The 19,929-nt window shown below is 41.8% G+C and overlaps 1 protein-coding gene across 1 annotated transcript in view; it reads right to left on the bottom strand.

The window, feature by feature from the left end:
- Positions 1-10,913: 10,913 nt before the first annotated feature.
- LOC133155266 (adhesion G protein-coupled receptor L3-like) overlaps positions 10,914-19,929 on the bottom strand; it is a 100,129-nt gene continuing 91,113 nt past the window's right edge. Inside the window, exons 21-26 of the mRNA XM_061280449.1 lie at positions 18,951-19,119; positions 18,753-18,875; positions 16,899-16,995; positions 14,706-14,831; positions 14,121-14,138; positions 10,914-12,570 (exon numbers count right to left, since the gene is read on the bottom strand). Coding sequence (XP_061136433.1) covers positions 11,684-12,570; positions 14,121-14,138; positions 14,706-14,831; positions 16,899-16,995; positions 18,753-18,875; positions 18,951-19,119 — 1,420 coding nt within the window. The 3' untranslated portion in view covers positions 10,914-11,683. The remainder of the gene's footprint in view (positions 12,571-14,120; positions 14,139-14,705; positions 14,832-16,898; positions 16,996-18,752; positions 18,876-18,950; positions 19,120-19,929) is intronic.

Raw genomic sequence — 19,929 nt, forward strand, 5'->3', positions numbered from 1 at the left:
GCTACTCTGCAAATTGTTAGTGTGTGTCAGGGTGAAATACTAGCGCTAACGCTAGGCAAACACCAGGTGTCCTGGCTGCACCAGCAATATCAACCATCATCACAGGTGACTTGAGGTCTCTGTGGCAATCACTGATGCCATTTTTTTCAATGTATAACATTTTGTATGTTAGCGCTGATGCTAGAAAAGGCAGCTGTTCTAATATAGCGTATTCCATTCACAAGCTAACGGACGCCAAGTTAAAATAGAAACATTTCAAGAAAAAAGATTTTAAAGTCAAAGTAAATAATCAAAAAGTACTATAGTATTATTTCTTATTTTTAGTCAAATGCATCACGGCCAACTCCAGTTCAATTCGTATGCAGCAGAACAGCCAAATGCTGCTGCACCATGTTTGCTTTCGACTCTTGGCTCCACTAACTGACCCGAGAGTCTGCTGACCTCGGAACCCGCATATTGGATAAAAACTGAAATAGTGTCGTTCCTCCCCGTAGACGTGGTGACACGCAAGCACACAGCTGGCGTGCTAGTCCAACAAGGTCACAGCTCGAATTTCTATTCCGTGTCAACCATGTCCCGAGGAAAAAAAATACAGAAAAGGGAAAAAGAACAGAGAAGTTGAGGAGAAGAAAATGTCAGCCCTCCTCGGCAGATGCTCTTGCGATTGTTTTGACTTTGGCCAAACACGGCCCCCACACGGATTGTGCACAAGCGCGTCTGATCTACTTTTCCTTTTTTTTTTTTCTCATCAACTTTTCTATAGTTTGACACAGCTACTCCAGGAGAAAAACAACACCTCGATATTTGGATGCACTCCATTCAACTCATCGGTGCCAGACAAACTTTTTAAGCCGCACACCCCCTGTCAACATCAGACAAAACAAAGCCAAAAAAAGGCATCATGTTAAACACGATCAAATGGAGAACGGTAAATAAATGATTTGCATTTTTTTTATCTTTGCGAGGGGGGAGACACTCCAAATCCTTACCCAAACTTTTAAAGCTGAGCCCTGCTATCAACATCAGAACAAACTTGGTGCACCCCTACAAAGCCACTGGGAAAATTCAAAACAATTTTGAGTGTGTTGTCGCAACCCCTCCAAAAAAAAAAGAAAAAAGCCAAGTGTCGGTCTCATTTCCACTGTAAATATACAGTGATGGTTTTGGCACACCAGCTCTCCCCCCCACCCCATCACGAAAAAAAACAAATCTGCATTGCATTGTACCACTTCTATCGATTAACCTTTTCCTAGCTTTTAAAAATAAGTGAGTTGGCGCACCTCCTCTCAAAAACTTCCATTACAAAGGAAGCCCATTTCTAATTTCTCTCCAAACATGACAAAAAGCCCCCAAGAGGACCGATTGAAAGCCTCCACTGCACGCGTGACCTTTCCAACGACGCGATAACGGCGCACCATTTGAGCGCTTCCAAACGACGGCGTTTATTTGAACGGACGGCGAGGTCGCCGGGCTTCATTCGGCATTCAGCTGGCGTAAAGAGTTTCAATCGGATGCACAAAGACGGCCTCGTTGGGGAGTAATGGCGCAAGCTGAATGGCCGTGCGTATACGGGAACATTTTTGCCACGGTACCCTTGTACAGGAGACGAGCGGTTGCCATGGAGACCCCGCCTCACCAGACTCAACTTGTTGGGGGACAAACGGTGGTCGGGCGTGTGGCTCTTCCCACACTTGTACTGGACTCTTCTCTGAAGAGGCCAACAGCAAATTGTAAGGAGTTCTGCAATGCACCACAAATTTCTTTTTATTTTACTATCTTAAAAAATATGACAACAAATTTATTGTAATGCAATTTTTTTTATCTTCATGTATTACTTTACTTTTTTTTGCTGTACCGTGCATAGGATTGAATTTTTGCATTGGTATCATTGACAATGTATATTGGAAAAGTAATATATGATAGGATTCATGATATTGCGGTGTGTCCCTCACAGCCTGTTCGGGGATTGCCCTGTGAAGCATTTCTGCATCACCCCTCCCCCCCTCAAAAAAAAGAATACACCAGTAGCAGTGAGAAAATAATTGATGTGGCCAGAAGTAAGATAATATATGACAGCGTGTTGATAATATATCAGTGTGGCCTTTGTGTATGCAGCAGTGAGTAATGCGGCTGCGCATTCCCTGTAGAATATGGACAACACCTTATTTAGGAAATTTGCATCTTGCTCCTTTGGGGCTGACGGGATGTAAAGAAACAACGCCCCCAAAATAGGGCAGCATTTTTTATGATAAGGCCAATTTTGTCTGGTGATGGTCTTACAGAGTAAACTACATGGACACAACTCGGATCATGCAAATAATCCCAATAGTACAGCGCTGCGCTTTAAACTTGTGATTTACAAGGTGCTAAAAGTACCAATGCTCCCGGGAATTGTAAACGATACGGTGAGATACGGGCAACTTTGTCATCGTGACAAGGTGCACCACAACACAAATATGCCACAAATGTGTATGCAGGTATTCACTGCATTAGCGCTACGCAATGCCCTTAGTCTCTCATAAAGTGTTGGTTCATGATAAAAAAAAAAAAACACCAACCAAAAACTAACCCTGGCGCAAGGCTTTACTGTATACTGCAGTGTTGATATAATGAAAAAAACTAAAGTTTAGTTTAACCCGCTGCCATGCTTTAGCATGACATGCTACAGTAGCATACTCCACAGTCTCCACTTTGCTGCACAGTGCCCTGAGTCATTTCTTGGATAGAAAATATCCCTCCATAATGGCAAAAATAAATGTCCACAAAGATTAGTTTACCTTGTTGTGGTGCTTTAGCTCAGTACACTGCCGTACCGGAATCCATAGTCTCCACATTGCTGCACAGTGCCCTTAGTCTCTTACTAAATTCAAAAGCATAAATAGTATATTGACAAACCAACATTCATTTTATCTTGCTGATGTGCTTTAGCTCGGTACGCTATAATAGCATATTTCATAGTCTCCACTTTGCTGGACAGTGCCCTTAATCTCCTCTTGGATCAAAAGTATCTGTCCATAATTACAAAAAATAAACACTCTCATATTACTTAGACGTTGTTGTGCCTGCAGTGCTATTCGCCCCAGTTCCCCCACTAGGTCACAGGGTGCCCTGAGTCTTGTCTTGAATAAAAAGCGGCTCCTCAGTTGACAGGTGAGGCCAGGAAGTTGGGAACAATAAGGTGGCGGGTGGGTGAGACGAGCAATTTGGCGAAACACCTCCCACCCGGTGCGCGTGGAGGCAGCGGTAATCCATTCCAGAGCTGTAATAACGCTGCCACTCATAAAATCCCAGAGAAGCTGGGAGTGAGTCGTGCCCGAGGTTAGGGTTTTATGACGGATGTCAGCCATGACGGCCCGGACGACCGATGATTAGGCCGCGCCCGAGGAGGCCTGGCTCACTCCAATATGTCTTCCGAGGCCAGGACGTGATGATGTCATCGGGTTGCCGGGGGGCTGGTAGAGAGGAACGGGATGTGGACTGGATATTTTATCGTTCCCATTATCACCATCCTTATTGTCATTACCAGTGTTGTGATTTATTTATCTTAATGTAAAAATAAACCGGTTTTTATGACAACGCCGTCAACGTGTGCGTCAAACGCGGCCCCATAGCCCAAAGCAAAGCAGCAAATGTCTTTTGGCTCCAGTCAGCCTGTCAAAGTTCTCCTTACCCATTCAAGCAAGCACTTGTGACACACAGACAATTTTTATTTATTTATTTTCTCTGAAATGCCCCAAAATGACCCCTTTCACGGTTTTGTCACTGCTACTGTGGCTTTCCGGGAAGACGGTGATTTATTTATTTGATTGTGTCTCTCATATCCCATTGAAAAAAAGGTCTGGGGCTTTTCATATCACTCAGCGTGATGGAATGCACCATTTGTACCTCCTTGGAGATTAAGCACCGTGAAATGTCAATTTTGAATAAAGCGGGGGGTGGGGGTGGGCGGCAGCGAGTGGCTACTGGAGTGCGAGTGGGGAAAAGGATGCGTTGGGGGAAGAAAATGCAGAAGAAGGAGAAGAGTGAGGCTTTTGTGCTTGCTGCTTTGGGAAACACTTGAAGGGCACAAGAGAATTTTTGGACTCTGTTCCCAAACAAATGGGCTTTCTGTTCACAGTAAAACTCTCCTCAACTTTATTTCTAGAGCTTGCTGCGATTAGGAGCACTACTGGATTTTGTACGTACTGCTAGGACAAGCAGTAGTATAAGTAAGTTGTAGTGCAAACACTAACATGGCTATGACATCAACACTGATCATATTTTTTTTTTTAATCAAAGATGCAAGTTAATACTTATAATATTTTTACTCTTGTTGATTCCAAATCTGCTCTATTTCTTTCTTTAGAACATCATCTTTTGATTATAATAATAATAATAATTAAGAAAGAAGCAACAAGTGTATTTTTTTCTGAAAACATCATGCATGGTTAAATTTTTTATTTTATAGGTTTAATTTAGAAACAGGAAATGAAAATATATCATAAACCATTTTTGAATCAGCATCAAGAATATGTTTAGGGACAAAATCAAAGAAGCAAGTTAATAGTTATAGTTGAATCAGCATCAAGAATATGTTTAGGGACAAAAAGCCATCTCTGATAAAGCCATCAAATTTGTTGACCAGTATTATTATTAAGAGGACAAGTACCACTAATAGTACTAGTACCAGCAATAATAGCAGAAGTAGGAGTTTTTTTTAGCACTACTAGGCAAAGCAATATAAGTTAAAAAATGCAGTGTTAGTAGAAATGTAACTTGGAGTAGTAGTTGGAAGAAATACTGTTAGTGGTTGTAGTAGTAGCAGAATAGATCTCACAAAAAGAAGAAATATAACGTGTAAAAGCATTACTGTGAGTAGGGGTGGTAGAGTATTTAATTATTTTTATTGCCGGACTGCGGTGATTTTCAACCTAGCCTTGGCGGAGGTTGCCTCGTCGGACGCCATGGGGTTGTTTTGTGGGCGGGAGGCGGGCGATAGATGGCAAAGCCTGGCGGGCAGCACGGGAGGTTAATGAAGCCACCTTTCCCCATCATCCCTGCCCGCCCGCCGGGCGTTTTTACGGCACGCGAATTAATTACTTGTGACAAATACGACTCGGACGAGCCTGCCTGCCAGGCGGCCCGTGAACAAAAACATTTTCCCAGCCAACGACGCTATATTAGCCGTGAAGGCGCCACCGGCAATCGGGCAGCCGGCGACTCCCCACGTTAAAATACGCCAAAACATCAACGGCAAGATATTTTTTTTTTCTGTAATTACAATTTGTATTTGTGCGATATCAAGAGATTTGCAGACAATTATGACTATTTGTGGGACGTGATCATTACAGAATTTATTTGTGGATTTGCAAATATTTTGGGGGAAGCTCGGGCCCCCTTCCTCTTCGATTTGTTTTTGTGTCGCCTGAAAAAACAAAATCATGGCAATTACAAAGCGCATCAATTAGCCACAGATTTTTGCTATTGCTCTCCAAATAGGCAGATGCTAAAAGTGCCGCGGACTCTATGGGGCGCCAAAAATCGGGTCAAAGTTCATCTTTAACGTAATTATATTTGAATGATGACTAGGAATTCTTTCGTTCAAGTCAAAAGGAACGAAATCTACTTTGATACAAAATAAAATAAACAGAAGAAATAAAATGAAATCAGCGATGACTTATGCATTGCGTAACTCTTGATTGCCTCCCACTGTGGAGAGAGGTGCAAATGCTATTAATGGGACCCCATTTTTTTTTCATATCATACATTTTTTCAATCTTTCACCAAAACATAACGAGAAAGGAGGAGTTAAGTGAGGACGTGAGCTATTACACTAAGAAAACGGTGTTCTTCATTTTCTAAGTAGGTCTTCTCATTAGTCCCTTACGTACGGTCGAGTATATATAGCGTTAGCATTCGTTGAGATTAACGACGCCGCGCTCCGGGATAAACGCGTTTCCGCTTAGATCGAGCTCGGCTAATACGTGGAAATGTCAGAGAACGAGCGCGATGATTCTGGGTGGACCATTTGTTCGCTGAAATTGGAGTGGAGACAAGGCCATTTTGGAGTTGCGCTATGTGATCTGCTCCGAGGGGTGCCTTGTCAAAACGCCCCAATACTCGTCTTGTTTAGGTCCTCCCGGGAGACAAGAAGAGCACAAATGTGCACGGTAGAAAAAAAAAAGGAATGATTGGAGATTGTCAGTGGAAATCGGTCTCGGCCATCTCCGGGCTCATTGCTCTGAGTTAGATTGAAGCGAGGCGTGTTTGACTGAAAGCCGAACTTGAAGGTCACGGTGACGTGTTGTCACGGGTTGACACACGAGACTTTCGGAAAGTCTGTTGAGGGTCGAGTGCAATTTGTAAATGAATGCCTGGGAAGAGGCGTGAGTTAAGTCACGGGGGCCTATTTATCAAAAAGAAGCTTTGATGGAATATTCACCCACGGTTAGCGACAAAAGTTAAAAACGAAGAATTACATCGGTAGACGAGCAAGCGCACCGATAACAGCTTGCTGAGCCGCATCCAAACATTGTTTCATGAAGACAAACGGCCATTAAATCTGACATTTGCACAAGCAGACACTTGGCTTGAAAGAAAATCAAAAGCTATTAGATGATATTTCTTTTTTTGGAGGGGGGGGGGGGTGGCGAGATTTATTTCCACCCCCCTCAATCTGGCTGACACTTCAATTTCCTGTGTAAAGCTTCCATTTGGCGCATCCTCCCCTCCGTATCGGGATTGCGCATCTTACAAGGTCATCGGTAATCTACAACAAAAGGAAACTACTGTAATAATAATAATAAAATATTTTATATATCTAAGTAGTAGTATAGTATATAAGTAGTAATATATATATATATATATATATAAAACTATACAAACTATATATGTAAACTATTTAAAACCTTTAGTCCAAAATCATACCACAATTTTTCATTGGGGGTGGGTCTAATTAAGAAAAAAAATATGTGCTGAAAAAAATAGAAATATATCAACGTCAGCAATAGCAAAGAAAGCTATCCGCGGTGTGTATCGATTGAGAATTGTGTTTAAAGTAATAGCCTAAGGTCAATGGAGTGTTTTCTTGCTTCATTAAGGGAGAGGACAACTACTCTCGTGTAGTCATTCAATGGAAATTATTGACCATGAAGCCTGCGATGACATTTCCATACAATGCGGGAGCGCATTTCAGATCAGCTTTTTTTTTTTTTTTTTGATTGGTTCTTGCCCTTTGGCATCTTCCGGCTCTATTTTTCTTTCTTCATGAGCGTCCATAAATCCACTGAAATGGGAAGCAGAATGTTTGGCGGTATGGCACAAGATGAATGGACAACTCGAGAGTTTCTGCGTGAAAAATGCAAAAAAAAAAAGGCAAAAGAGAGACGCAATCTCCCGAAAAAATATCATTACTTACGTTTTAATTAAGAATGAATAGATTATTTCATTTTTGGAAAAATGCACTTGCAAAAATATACACATGCAGCTAAGACTCTCTTTATCAACCCAGGCAAAATTTAGCTCCTCCCCCAAAAGATTTTCACACAGTTGAGATGCATCACACAACAAACCTCCTTGACATCAATTACTACTTTCCTTTAAGTTTGGCCTTTAGTGCCATCTTAGGGTGTTAATGAAAGAACACACCTTTTTTTTTTGGCGTGTGATATTTTTAATATTTTTTCCCACATATCCTGATTTTCAAAATACATTTAAATTTCAGGAACACTACACATTGTATCCACTATTTAATGACTCTTCCATTTCCTTTCCTTGTATGACATTTCAATGCGAGCGCTGCTATTTCAACGTGTCGTTTCCTGGCTTCAGTTCATGTAATTGTTGTAAAATTTAGTCGGCGATTTATCACGCTCTAAAAATATGAAGTCTGCGACGAGAACACCATAACTCATCGCTTTCGCCGACGAGATCGTCCGTCGCCTCGCCACGTCAACGCTCGTATTTCTTCATGGCTGTCTGTAATCATTTTTTACTGCCGTGTTTTCCAACTCGCCCGAGCTAATAACGACGGTTGCGCAACAAAGCTTTTGTCATAGTAACAATCAGTCAAATGCATTTGCATGCCTTCTTGACCAATCAGAAAGCTTCGCTGCAGTTTTGAGCTCAATGAATGTGTGTGTGTGTGTGTGTGTGTATGTATATATACACATATATATATATATATACACACACACACACACACACTGTATTTTCCGCACTATAAGGTGCACCTAAAAAACACCAATATTCTCAAAAGCCGACAGTACGCCTTATAATCAGGTGCGCCTTATATATGGACCAATATTGAGCCACTACAGCAGGCGTGTCCAAAGTCCGACCCGCGGGCCAAATGTATATATATCTTATGTATGGACAAAGTTTTAAAATGGCCCATTCATTGAAGGTGCGCCTTATATTCCGGTGCACCTTATAGTGCGGAAAATACGGTATATAAACATCAAATCCTTGCTAACCTCTAATGCAACAACAAGTTGATCCCATAACCTGGTCATATTTCTCTTGAAAGGAGCCAGACTCCAAAGAGGCAAGGTCAAGAGACAAACGGCTCGGAAAAGCTTGGCTCGTCGTAAAGGACGAGCGGCTTACATTGTCCACTGTATAGACGTCCGTCGACGTTTTGGTCGTGCCGCCAGGCTATCGCCCGCTTCCATCTGCAATATGCTGATTCTATCATAATAAAGAAAATTGGCTGGTTCCCAGAAGAGAGGAGCCCTAATAGAAAATAATTCTGCCCTTGAAACACTCTGGGGCGATCGGCTGTGGTGGTGGTTGTTTGATGAGATGATGCTATCTTTATTTAGACTCCGGCATCTGGGGCCACGACCGTGTGTTCGTATATTTAATTAAAATAACATCGCCTGCGTGGACAAAAGGCTGCTTATCACATCAAAAGTGTTCACCCTGCTTTTCTTCCCCCCCCCCCCTTCCTCTTAATTCAAAAGATTATCTTTGTTGATTGGCCGCCAACGGGGAGTCCGGCGACTAGTCAGACCAGCAGTCGGATGTCCGTGAGCTTAAACGTTCGATGTCTGTGATCCCAGGAAAACCGATACCAATGACAACTTCATTCTTAAACGTGACTAATAGTATGAAAATACATCTTTGTGGGGAATTGGAAATTGTGACTTTATTTCAACTTCTATAAAAAGTATATTTTTAAAAATATATTTCATTATAGTTCTTATTACAATATATTGTTTCCTCCATGTAATGAATGACATTTTTTCCATTCATTAATTATTTTTATTTCACATTCATCACTTGATTAAGATGGCTAGATTTGTTTATTGATTGAATGATGTCTTTTTATAAAAAAAAAAAAAAAAATCTCCTACATTTCCAACATATAGAAGAAAAATGGACAAAGGCAAGTCTCACCAGAGCGCTCTGCCCATACGTGCCCTCCATTGCATATTGTTTTGTGTGACCTTGTGGGAAAACTTCACCGCTCTACCTCCAATCAATGCTATCCTGCGCCAAATAAATAAATAAAAGACAACGTTATTTAATGTTTTTTTTTCCAGGTTGTCCCAATTCACAAAGGGCAAGATGACATTGATTCACCTTTCATTTGGAATTCTGCCAGACATTCTCAGCTATCGATTGCCCCCCTCATCATTTGTTGGGAGGGGGGAGGGGTCACCGCAGACAGTATGACACGTGTCATTTTATTTCTACTACAGTGTGACCCCATAACAAGCAGGTGCTGCTGGAGATAACTGCTCCAATCGAAACAAGATAATAGCTGCCGTATCTTTCTGTTTTGCACTCTCCTTTTTGTATTCTTAAGGAAATGAAACAAAATTTAGAAATATTACACGTTTTCACAATCATTCACATTGAAATATTCAGAGAAAGCTGCAGAATTGATGATTAGAGTTGTACCTTGAGTCGTAAGAATAGAATGGCACTGAAATGAAATTCAGTTTTGGGACCCGAAAAAAAAACACCACAACAATTGGTTACATTTTGCCGTTCCACCAAGTGGCAAAGTTATTTTTAAATGTAATTTAAAAATATACAATAAATACACGACACATTATGACAAATTCATATATAACAAAATTGCATTTCATTGTATTATTAATACTTTATGAATATTATTGATACTATAAACATTAAATGTGAACTCAATAAAACTAATCTTTGCACATCATACAGTACAATCCCGCATATTTTTTTTTTTTACATTTATTTCGACATTGACTAACAATATAAATAAATACTTCACAAACTCACCCAGGAGGTTTTGTTGACCATTTGCCATGCTATGAGCGTAGCTTCGGAAAAGCTTTGAGGTGGCACTGTGGCTTACCGGCAAGCTAAACAAAAACCAAGAAGAAAGCACACGCTGTTAGCAGTTTCATCTAGCTAAAGCTAACAGCTAATTCTATACTAATGCTTCAATCAATAAACTGTGATTTCACCAAATCAATTTCAAATTACTACACGAGTTGCCTCATACAGGATAGCACCAAACATCATGACTTAATGTGAACATGAAAGTTATTACTCACATAATTTATGGATTTCTCAGTGGGTTCTTCAGATTGTGTTGAAGCTAGCAGGCAAGCCGGCCTAAAAAATACCTTTGTCAACAAATATAAAAGTGCAAAACAGCGTGCGGTACAGTGCAGAAGAACGACTCCTGGAAAGCTTGAATACTGCATCCAATTTGCAAAGTAAAAAATGTTTCTTTTCATGTTTTTCTTTAAACAACAAGAACAAAAAAATGCGAAGAGGTTTTAGCCGACAGAAAAACAATGTTAGTTGCATTCAAATAATGAGACGATCTAATTTCATGTTAATATTGTGTTTCATGAAATAACTTCTTTTATATGACCATTATTGCATTTTCTAAATTAACAACCACAAAAAATATCTTTTCGGATTAAAAAAAAAGTGTATTCATCTCATGGTAAGTGTACGTCCATTTTATTTTTAAACAAATAAAAGAGGGAAAAAAAAGCATATTTTCGTATCACTCCAAAAGCTTTTTCTTTAATAAGTACAACAGCCACTATTGTACAAGAAGTGCCTAAGTGCTCATCAGTGCTCCCGTTCGCTACTCGTTGCACCGTGAAGCTTTTTCTGAGGGACACCTCCATGGCAACCACTGGGACAGAACTCGGCTATCTACACTGGAAAAGAGGGAATCCACCAAAAAAAAAGACCTGAAAACAAAGATTTCACAAATAACGTGATGTCATTCTTTTTTTTTTTTTTTATGAGAACAGGGAAACAAAAATCGGTCACAGGAACAGAGACACGGGGTCGATCGTCCGAAAGAAAAGCTTAGCTAGTTTATCTGTACATTTACATAGAATCATTTTCCCTCCCTTTTATTATTTCACAAAGAAAAGAGCAGCTATGCTTTCATGTTTTTTTTTTTTTGTTTGCTTTGACTTCTTCAGCAAACAAAAATTTGCCAAATAAATCCTTGGGAAAAAAAACGTCTATGTGAATAATAAAATAGTCTCTTGTCTATAGTTTGGATTTGTTTGGGTCCGACTACAACTTTTCACACAGATGATCCGACGCGAGAGTGTCTTCGGCTGGCCCCTCCCCCTTTGTCAAAGTTTTTCCACAATGGAATCTCACTGTCTCAGAGACACGGCAGTAAAAAGAAAGTGCCGGCGACTGATGGAGAACAGAAAAATGGCGTGACCAAATGGGGGTCCGTCTATAGGCTGGTCACCAGGTGCGAGGGCTCCTGGGGGGGCTCCTCCGGGGACAAGTCGTCCTTATTGGGGGGCACGATGAAGCCGTCGCTGCTTCCGCGTCCCAGCTGGTAGTAGGACTGCAGCTGGTGGAGGTGGTTCCCGGAGCCCAAGTTGGGCATGCTTTTGTAGTACACGTCGTCCGAGCTGGCTCCGGGACTCTTGGCTTCGCCCCCGTCCTTGGGGCCCGCGGGCAGGCCCGTGAGCATGGGCATGCTGGTGTACAGCGAGTCTCTCTGGCGCTGAGCGGGCGGCGGCGGCGGCGAGCCCTGGTCTTCCTCGGCGTGCTCGTCGTCATTGAGCAGGGGGAAGAAGCTCTCGCTGTTCTCCTGCGGGATCCGCCGGCGGGACGACGAGGGCGGGGCAGCCGAGTAGGGGCGATGGGGCAGCGGGAGGGGCGGCAGCCGGTGCAGGTGCTCCAGCGAGCGGTCGAACAGGCGGTCCGACGAGGGTAGCGCTCTCTGGGGCAGGAGCGGCACGTTGGACTCCAAGCCCAGACCTTCGTCGGGGTGTCCGCCGAAGGTGGCATGCTCGGAGTTGATGCCCATCGGCGCTCGTAATCCAAACGCGTAGCCGCTCTCCTTGGACCCGTTGCTGACGTTGTTCACCATCTTATTGACCAGGTTGCGGTTGTGCTCCGCTGAATTGTTCAGGTAGGACGGGATGTAGTTGGAGGCCAACTCTTTGAGGATCTTCTTCTCCAGGGTGGTCTCCTTGTGGTTGTAGCCCCGCTCGATGATTTGGACGCAGTCGCTCATGTAGTCGGCGCTGGCGATGCTGTAGCCGTGGTTACCATTCAGTGGTAGTGTATCCATGACACTTGTATCCCGGGCATTGTTCAGGAGTCCCTCTGGAATGACAGACACGAAGGTGGGGGCAAAGCGGCCGGATTAAAGGCTGATGGGATGTAATTGGCGCGAAATTAACACCCATCAAATTCCGCAGCGCTTTTAGCCTGAAATCTGTCCTCACCAAAAGAGCTCTTTGTACGCTTTTTGGATAGCAAACAAGGAGCCCACAAAAAATATGGCATCTCTATTAAAAGCCTATACTGATACCCAGTTGAATACAGTGGAACCTCTAATGTTGGACAATGCAGCCAAGTGTTGCCTCAAGACTAAAATTTCAAAGCTTTGTGTGACACATTGGAGATCATGCTTTTGTTTTTTATTTTTTATTAGAGGAAAAACTTAATTGGGAATGCTGGCTTTTCATTTGGGGGCAAAATTTGGAGACATGCTTTCCATTGGAGAACAAAAATTGGCGAACATTTCACAGGAGAAAAAAATATGATGAATGCTTTTGATTGAGGCGAAAGAAAAAAAGTTTTTCATTGAGGAAAAAGATGTACCGTATTTTCCGGCCTATAAGGCGCACCGGACTATAAGGCGCACCTTCAATGAATGGCCCATTTTAAAACTTTATCCTTATATAAGGCGCACCGGACTATAAGGCGCACCATTAATGCATCATGTCAGATTTTTAATCCAAATCAAATCATTCTCCATTTTATCTTTTTTATTTCAACTTCAGACGGAACAAATTACTTTATAATCATAAAATAATGATCCATAGTCTTTTTGAGTCATGATTCATAGTCTTCAGCGGGCCACTTATGATTGATTTCATGACACAATGCTTTGGGCCAGTTTAAATTTAGGAATTTGGGCCATATATAAGGCGCACCGGACTATAAGGCGCACTGTTGGTTTTTGAGAAAATTTTAGGTTTTTAGGTGCGCCTTATAGGGCGGAAAATACGGTAAAAAAAATTGGAGACGTTTATGGGAGGCAAAATAAAAGAAATTAAAACTCAATTCTTTGCCACAATACACACTTAATGTAGAACAAAGATGGAAATGCTTATAAGTACGTTGTGGACAGCAATTTCAATTTTCTTTTTAATGCCGATTTCTGAATCTGAATGCTCACCACAGAAGTTCCACTGCGTTTCGTATCATTATGTTTAAATGGATGGCAACACAGACATTGCAACACACAAAGCTCAAGCACAACACAACAGCACACAACCACAAACAGATTCAAGAACTAAAAATAAAAGTCAATCTGGACCCAGCCATATTGTCCCGTACGAGCATTTTAACAGCATTGTTTGACAGAATACAAAGTGCATGAACAAAGGCGACTGTTCAATATCCAGGCGGAAAAAAAACAAAACAACAACAACAAAATAACAAGTCAATTCATATTGATGTCCCTTTTTTTCTTCCAAACGTTGAACCGTGTTGAAATGGCAACCGCCATTAAAAGTGCCGATACGTGTTGTGCAATTATTTTGAAAAGAGCCTTTGTTGCATGACTTTGTCAGCAAGGAGTGAAAAGGAAGTAAAAGCCAAAGTCAATTACATTTGATATGCAATGTTTAGTTTGACTCCCATACTTGTCTCTCTGTAGGGCTCTTAAAGGGACAGCATGAGGGGGAAGAAGAGCACAACATAAGCAAAACGGTCACAGCTTCAATAGAAATGCACACAGCAAAAAAAACAAAAACAAAAACACATGATGCTATGCTAATGCTAACAAAACATGAGTGGCATCCTGGCCATTTGAGGCAACAAAAGCAGTGTATGGCAATGGCAGTGAAATTATTTTGTTCATAAACAATTGGCGCATTTAATTTGACAGTGACGCTAAGCTAGCGCTAACACAACATGGAGAGGTGTCGTGGCTATTACGCCACCATTTTATACTGCATAAAGTGGACTGCAGTAGTAACAACGACATTTTAGTTATATATGGTATCATAAACAATTGGAGAAACATTTCTGTGGACACCATTGCTATGCTAGCGCTAACGCAACATCATTCATACACAGTATTGTATTGGAAACAATGGCCATTTAAATTCCAGCCACGCATTTCATTGCATTGTAAAGGCAGAATTAAATCAAACATTTGGAGCAGTGTTTTTTTTTTTTTTTTTAACACTGCTCCAACTCCAAAGAATGAAGAGAAGCGAGCGCACCTTGTGCATTGTACATGCCCAGCGGGTTGTTATAGACTGCCGATTCCCCGAGCAATGTATTATACGGATTGTTAGTGCCATGAGGACGTAGGAGTGCATTAGGTATAAGATGGTTAGCCATAGCCCCTGCAGCAGCCAGAGAAGACGGAGTAGGATAGGAGAGGTGGAACAACGGGGGGGGGGGGGGCAGGAACAGGTACAGGTGGGTGGATAAATTGAGACAGAGCGGGAGAAAGAGAAAGAAAACACATATCAGTTGGGCAGATGTAGCCGAGAGCCATCAACATCCAAATGATCACATGATCATTAATGTGACGGGGAGATGGTGGAATGGGGGGGTAGTCGGGGAGAACTGGACTGATAAACGCTAATGCGGCTGATGAAACCCAAGCGCTAATGTTGGCCATTAGTGCATCCGTGCAGCAAAAAGTGCGCCGGCCACCGTTAGGGCTTGTGCTAATGAAACTCTTTTCAGACGCGTAACGGGACGAATAGAAAAAAATAGAGATAACAAATGCGACATCGCGAAACACGTTGCGATCATCACCATGAACGTTCAAACGCTCCTCGTCGTTAGTTTAGAGAGGCCACAAATGTAAAGACAAATGTTGGAACGGGTTTCATTTGGGGGAAAAGGCACAAAATCGGAGGAAATATAGAGTTAGCGGATTGTATGGAGGAAAACGTGCAAAATTTGGAGTTTGTGTATAATTGCCTCGAGATGCAACAAGATGGTGGCCAAGCGTGAAAAACAAAGATTTCTTTAATGACCCTCAACTTTGTCCATTAGCATCAAGTTGTCACTAGACGGCGCCGAGGTAATATTTTTCCCATATCGGATTCGTGAAGAAATATCAGACAACCTGAAGAGGTACCGATTTGTTTTCGATCTCAGGGAAGTCAGCGTGCCATGCAGGAAAAATTGTGTTCTTTGAAAACTTCTCTAAATGGATGATTGCAGGCTTTCAGCTTTCACATCCATCCAAGTTTTTATTAGGCTTCTTGAAAATGCAGATATTTATTTTTTGTTTGTTTCTCAAAATCAGTCACCGCTTGACGCCCGCCAAATTGCGATACGTTCAACAAACAGTGTGTGTGACACATCCCGCATTTATCCCGTCTCATAAATTGGGCAATCGCGAAAGCGTCGTTTGAAACTCGGCGGTGCCTTGCAGGACTCGTAGGAAATCCGGTGAATAATTCAGACGTGGCTTTTATCTTTATGGAGGAGCCGTGTTGACTGGTTAAAAGCTGTTAATGGAGGCGAGAGTTGAGTGGCTAATTATCAAGATCTTGACACGTCCTCCTTGTGTTGTCGTCATCATCCATTAGTGTAACTGTGCATTAGCACCCAGCGCCAATTGAGCGTGCCAACCATCAAGTCGGGGATGGGGGCTCCAAGATGGATGCCGAACCTGATGTCAAGACTCCTTCAATGGAGGCTGCAAAATCTTCGGGGTCTAGGAAGAACTTTTTTTTTTAATCTCAGTTAATACTTTATTATTGCAATGATCATTTGTATTATAATTATTATTGTCATAATGACGATGGTAAGAATATGCATTCTACTTCATACATGCCTTTATTTAATCTTATTTTGAAAATACATCATTAATTTGCTAATCCTTTTTTAAACACTAGGATAATAAGAATTTTATGAAAACTATTTTGCAGATCTACAAGCAACAGATTGTGCACCTTGAGTTGGAGAAGCGCTGCCTTATATTCATTACAACTTTTCTTTTCTCTAATGAACATCGTTCCAAGCGAGACTTTCCACTGCGTTGACTTTTAGGTGGCAAATCAGCAGTTTTGAAGTTTGCCAGCCGCAGCTTGGCCATGCTTGATGGGGGGAAAAATTAGGCGCTTATTTAATAATGCATGACGTGCACGACCCGTGCTGTGAAAATAAAACTTGTTGGACTCTTAAATGACCCAGCACCAATGACCAACGTACCGTCAAAGCACCTCCAAAAATGTTGGATATGAACTAACATGCAACATCTGTAGATATGTGCACTAGCGGAGCTAGAGGGGGGATGTGGGGGCACTAGTCTCCAATAAATAATCCTTGGATCCCCTAGGTGCCAGGGCAGATAGATAAATTGACCGTTTCAGAAAAAAATATTTGGCGATACCTGATTTTCACTGGAGAAAATCCATAACCTGTAAGAAAAGAAGTGGAGCAAATACCTCTGTTGAGCGACGCCGAGCTGTTGATGTCGCCGGTCATGAAAGACGACTCCGACTGTTTCCGGACCGTGTCGTTCCACATCCGGCGGATCCGACTCTGCGGGATCGACAAACAGCAGCGTTAAAAGAGTCACGGCCCCGCCGTATGCCGAGGATTCAAAGTCGGGGAGTGTCCGTAGCTAGTCAATAATAAAGTCATCAGTCAGGCTTTCCCAATCTGTGTCTGGGAGAGTGAAGACTCACTCCGAGACGGTCCAATCCAAGTTAATTACGGCGGAGTCCCACGGGCTGTTACCCAAGCTAAGGGTCTCCGCTATCTGACAACTCTGGATCCTGAGCCACGAGGAATCTGGATTAGGCATGTACTGGTGGTATTGCTGAGCTGGCAGGTTGGGTGATCTTGGGTGATCTTTACAGTTAGAGAAATCAATGCTTGGAAAGGGATGTGCTGGCATTGCCGGAAAATGGTTTGTGCCGGGGACACCAAGTGACTGCTCAATTAAAGTTCATTGTTAAATACCAAGGCATGGTGACATGGCCACCATTAAAAGAATTCTGTAATTAACGGATTGGAAAACAAAAATATCCATATCTAGATTTTTTATTTTTCTGTATTTTTTACTAACAGTAAATACTATTATTAAAAGTTGAATTAACTTCTGTTCCTTTTGCCCACACAACTTATTTGCAGTGCCATCATTAATATGTGAGAGTGCCTTGGCATTGCTGGATTTATTTTTGACAGATTTTAAACGCCAACTGAATTTTTCTGCGATTCCAACATGGCAACAAGACAACCGCAATATGATTTGTGCCTTCTTTTAAAAGGTGAGCTTGGCGTCTTCTTCGGTGTTTCCACACCCGTCAGATGAAAACGCCGACGTCCCGTCAAAGCTGCATGTATAATTAAATGCGCTGATCTGCATGCTGAATCCAATCGTGGGTTTGCCGCCGCATGCTCGACTCTAAGGACGATTTATAATTAAGGCCGGCTGCAAGTCCCATGCTTTTGGAAAATGGACATGGTGTTCAATCACAGAGTTTCGCGCAATTCATCCAATGTTTTGACGGCAACGTGGGAGGAATGCGGGAACAATCGAGGCGACAAGGAAAAATGCACCAAATGTGCCACTTTAAAATGTCCCCCTGCTTTTTAAAAGTTAATTATTATGGTTAATGATTGCATCTTCCACTTGGGCATGGTAAATTATTGGAAGGTATCAGCACCAATTTTCACTGGCGGGTAATTAGTCTTCTTTTAATAAACAGACTTTTAAAAAAAAAGAAATAATTAGCAATGAGGAAAAACAAACTTAGAAGAAATCTATTGGCATTTTTTGACAATTAATTAAAAGTGAGTGGAAGATGTTGGGATTCAATCAGCGAGGAAATGTGAAAAATTGGACAATCGATTGAGCTGTGTTGACTTCATAAGTCCACTCAAACCAATAGAAAACTAGCAAACCATGGCAGCAGTTTTTATTGGTAAATGTAAGGGCTCCAATGTAATGTGGTCAGATATTCTGTCGTCAAGTTAATGAATTTATTATTTGATAGAGATAGAGCGCATTTAAAAGAATGAGGTGAGGCAGGGAGAATTTTGCCTCACTAAGGCGGTGGACTACTATTAAGCAAAGACCAATCATTAAAGTTTTGTTAGTAATTCTTTTTTTTAGTCTTAATTGACACACTTAATTTTCTTTCGTTATCATTTCGACTGTCCTCAAGATATCTAAGCTTAAAACATTTCTCAAAACTGGACCACCAATCAAAAGGTGAGTGTGTTTTGGGGGGGCGGAGCTTGTAAATCATTGTAGACACATGCAACTTGTCTGGTAAATGAAATCGGACAACCTGTGAGCCAGCAGAGTAGCGTCCAGGAGCACGAGAAGCGTTCCCCTTGGAACCAATGGAGCTTTCCATGCTTTTGCCACTGCAGCAGTGCGTACGCAGGCACTTGCCAAACTCTTTGCGTACCTGAAAAAAAACAAAAGTCAGGCAAGCCTTTTGTGGAAATGAGCCACCGTTCGATTGGACGCTCATTCGCCCTACCTTCTTCTGCAGCACGCAGTGGAAGATGAAGATGAACATGCCTTGCAGCGAATTAAAGATGGTGAAGAGGTAGGCCATGACTACCGTGCTCTCGTTGACGTACATCAGGCCGAAGGCCCAGGTGAGGCCCAGCAGGCACAGCAAGGCGATGGCTCCGATCACCCACGATCTTCAAACACAACCCATTTGCTTAAATCAACTGCTCGTAAATAGCTGAAATTTCATAATGAACTCATTCACTGCCATTGACGGCTATAGACGTCAAATATCCATTTGAACCTAGCTGGCAGTGTGTTTGCATTATAACTTTTTTGGTGAGTAGTTTAGCTTTCGTTGTTGGTGCTTTTGTACTTGTGACTTTTGGGCCCTGGAAAACTTTCAAGTCACATCTGGGTCCAAAAATGATGCGCAAAATAATGCAACAAGGTTGTTGAATGAATGGAAGATATGGCACACAAACAAATGAGATGACAAAGAATGTAATACACTCTTGAGCTTTTACAGTCTTGGCTACGTTTTTTGAAACGCATACTAGACGATCATAAAATTGCGACTTCATATATTGGATAATGGAGGTCCATATAAATGGCAGCAAAAAACAAATATATTTACTTTTACTGCAGGAGATTTACAACCCAATCCATATTTCACTCAGTTTAATTGCCTTAAGTGTCTCGTAATGTTGGGGCAAACCGAGACATGCGCTATTTCGTGTCTGTTTTCGTAAGCTTGTGGCTCAAATTTCAAATGTTTTTTTTTATCCCTGTGGAAGCCAACGTTCAAGTCGCTGAGTTGTTTTTCCAAAGCTTAGGTCGACAATGTCTCTACAAGTCGACAAAAAGTTAGAAACTTAGAATGAATGTGAGAATTTGACGAGGAAACTGTGTTAAGTTACTGGGCTACAATTTTCAGAAATTGTGTGGTTGAATGTTTCCAATTATTTTTGACAATTTGGTGAGTATAGCCACAAACTGAAAAA

The sequence above is a fragment of the Syngnathus typhle genome, linkage group LG1 (assembly GCF_033458585.1).
Source record: "Syngnathus typhle isolate RoL2023-S1 ecotype Sweden linkage group LG1, RoL_Styp_1.0, whole genome shotgun sequence".
In the NCBI taxonomy this organism is placed as follows: Eukaryota; Metazoa; Chordata; class Actinopteri; order Syngnathiformes; family Syngnathidae; genus Syngnathus; species Syngnathus typhle.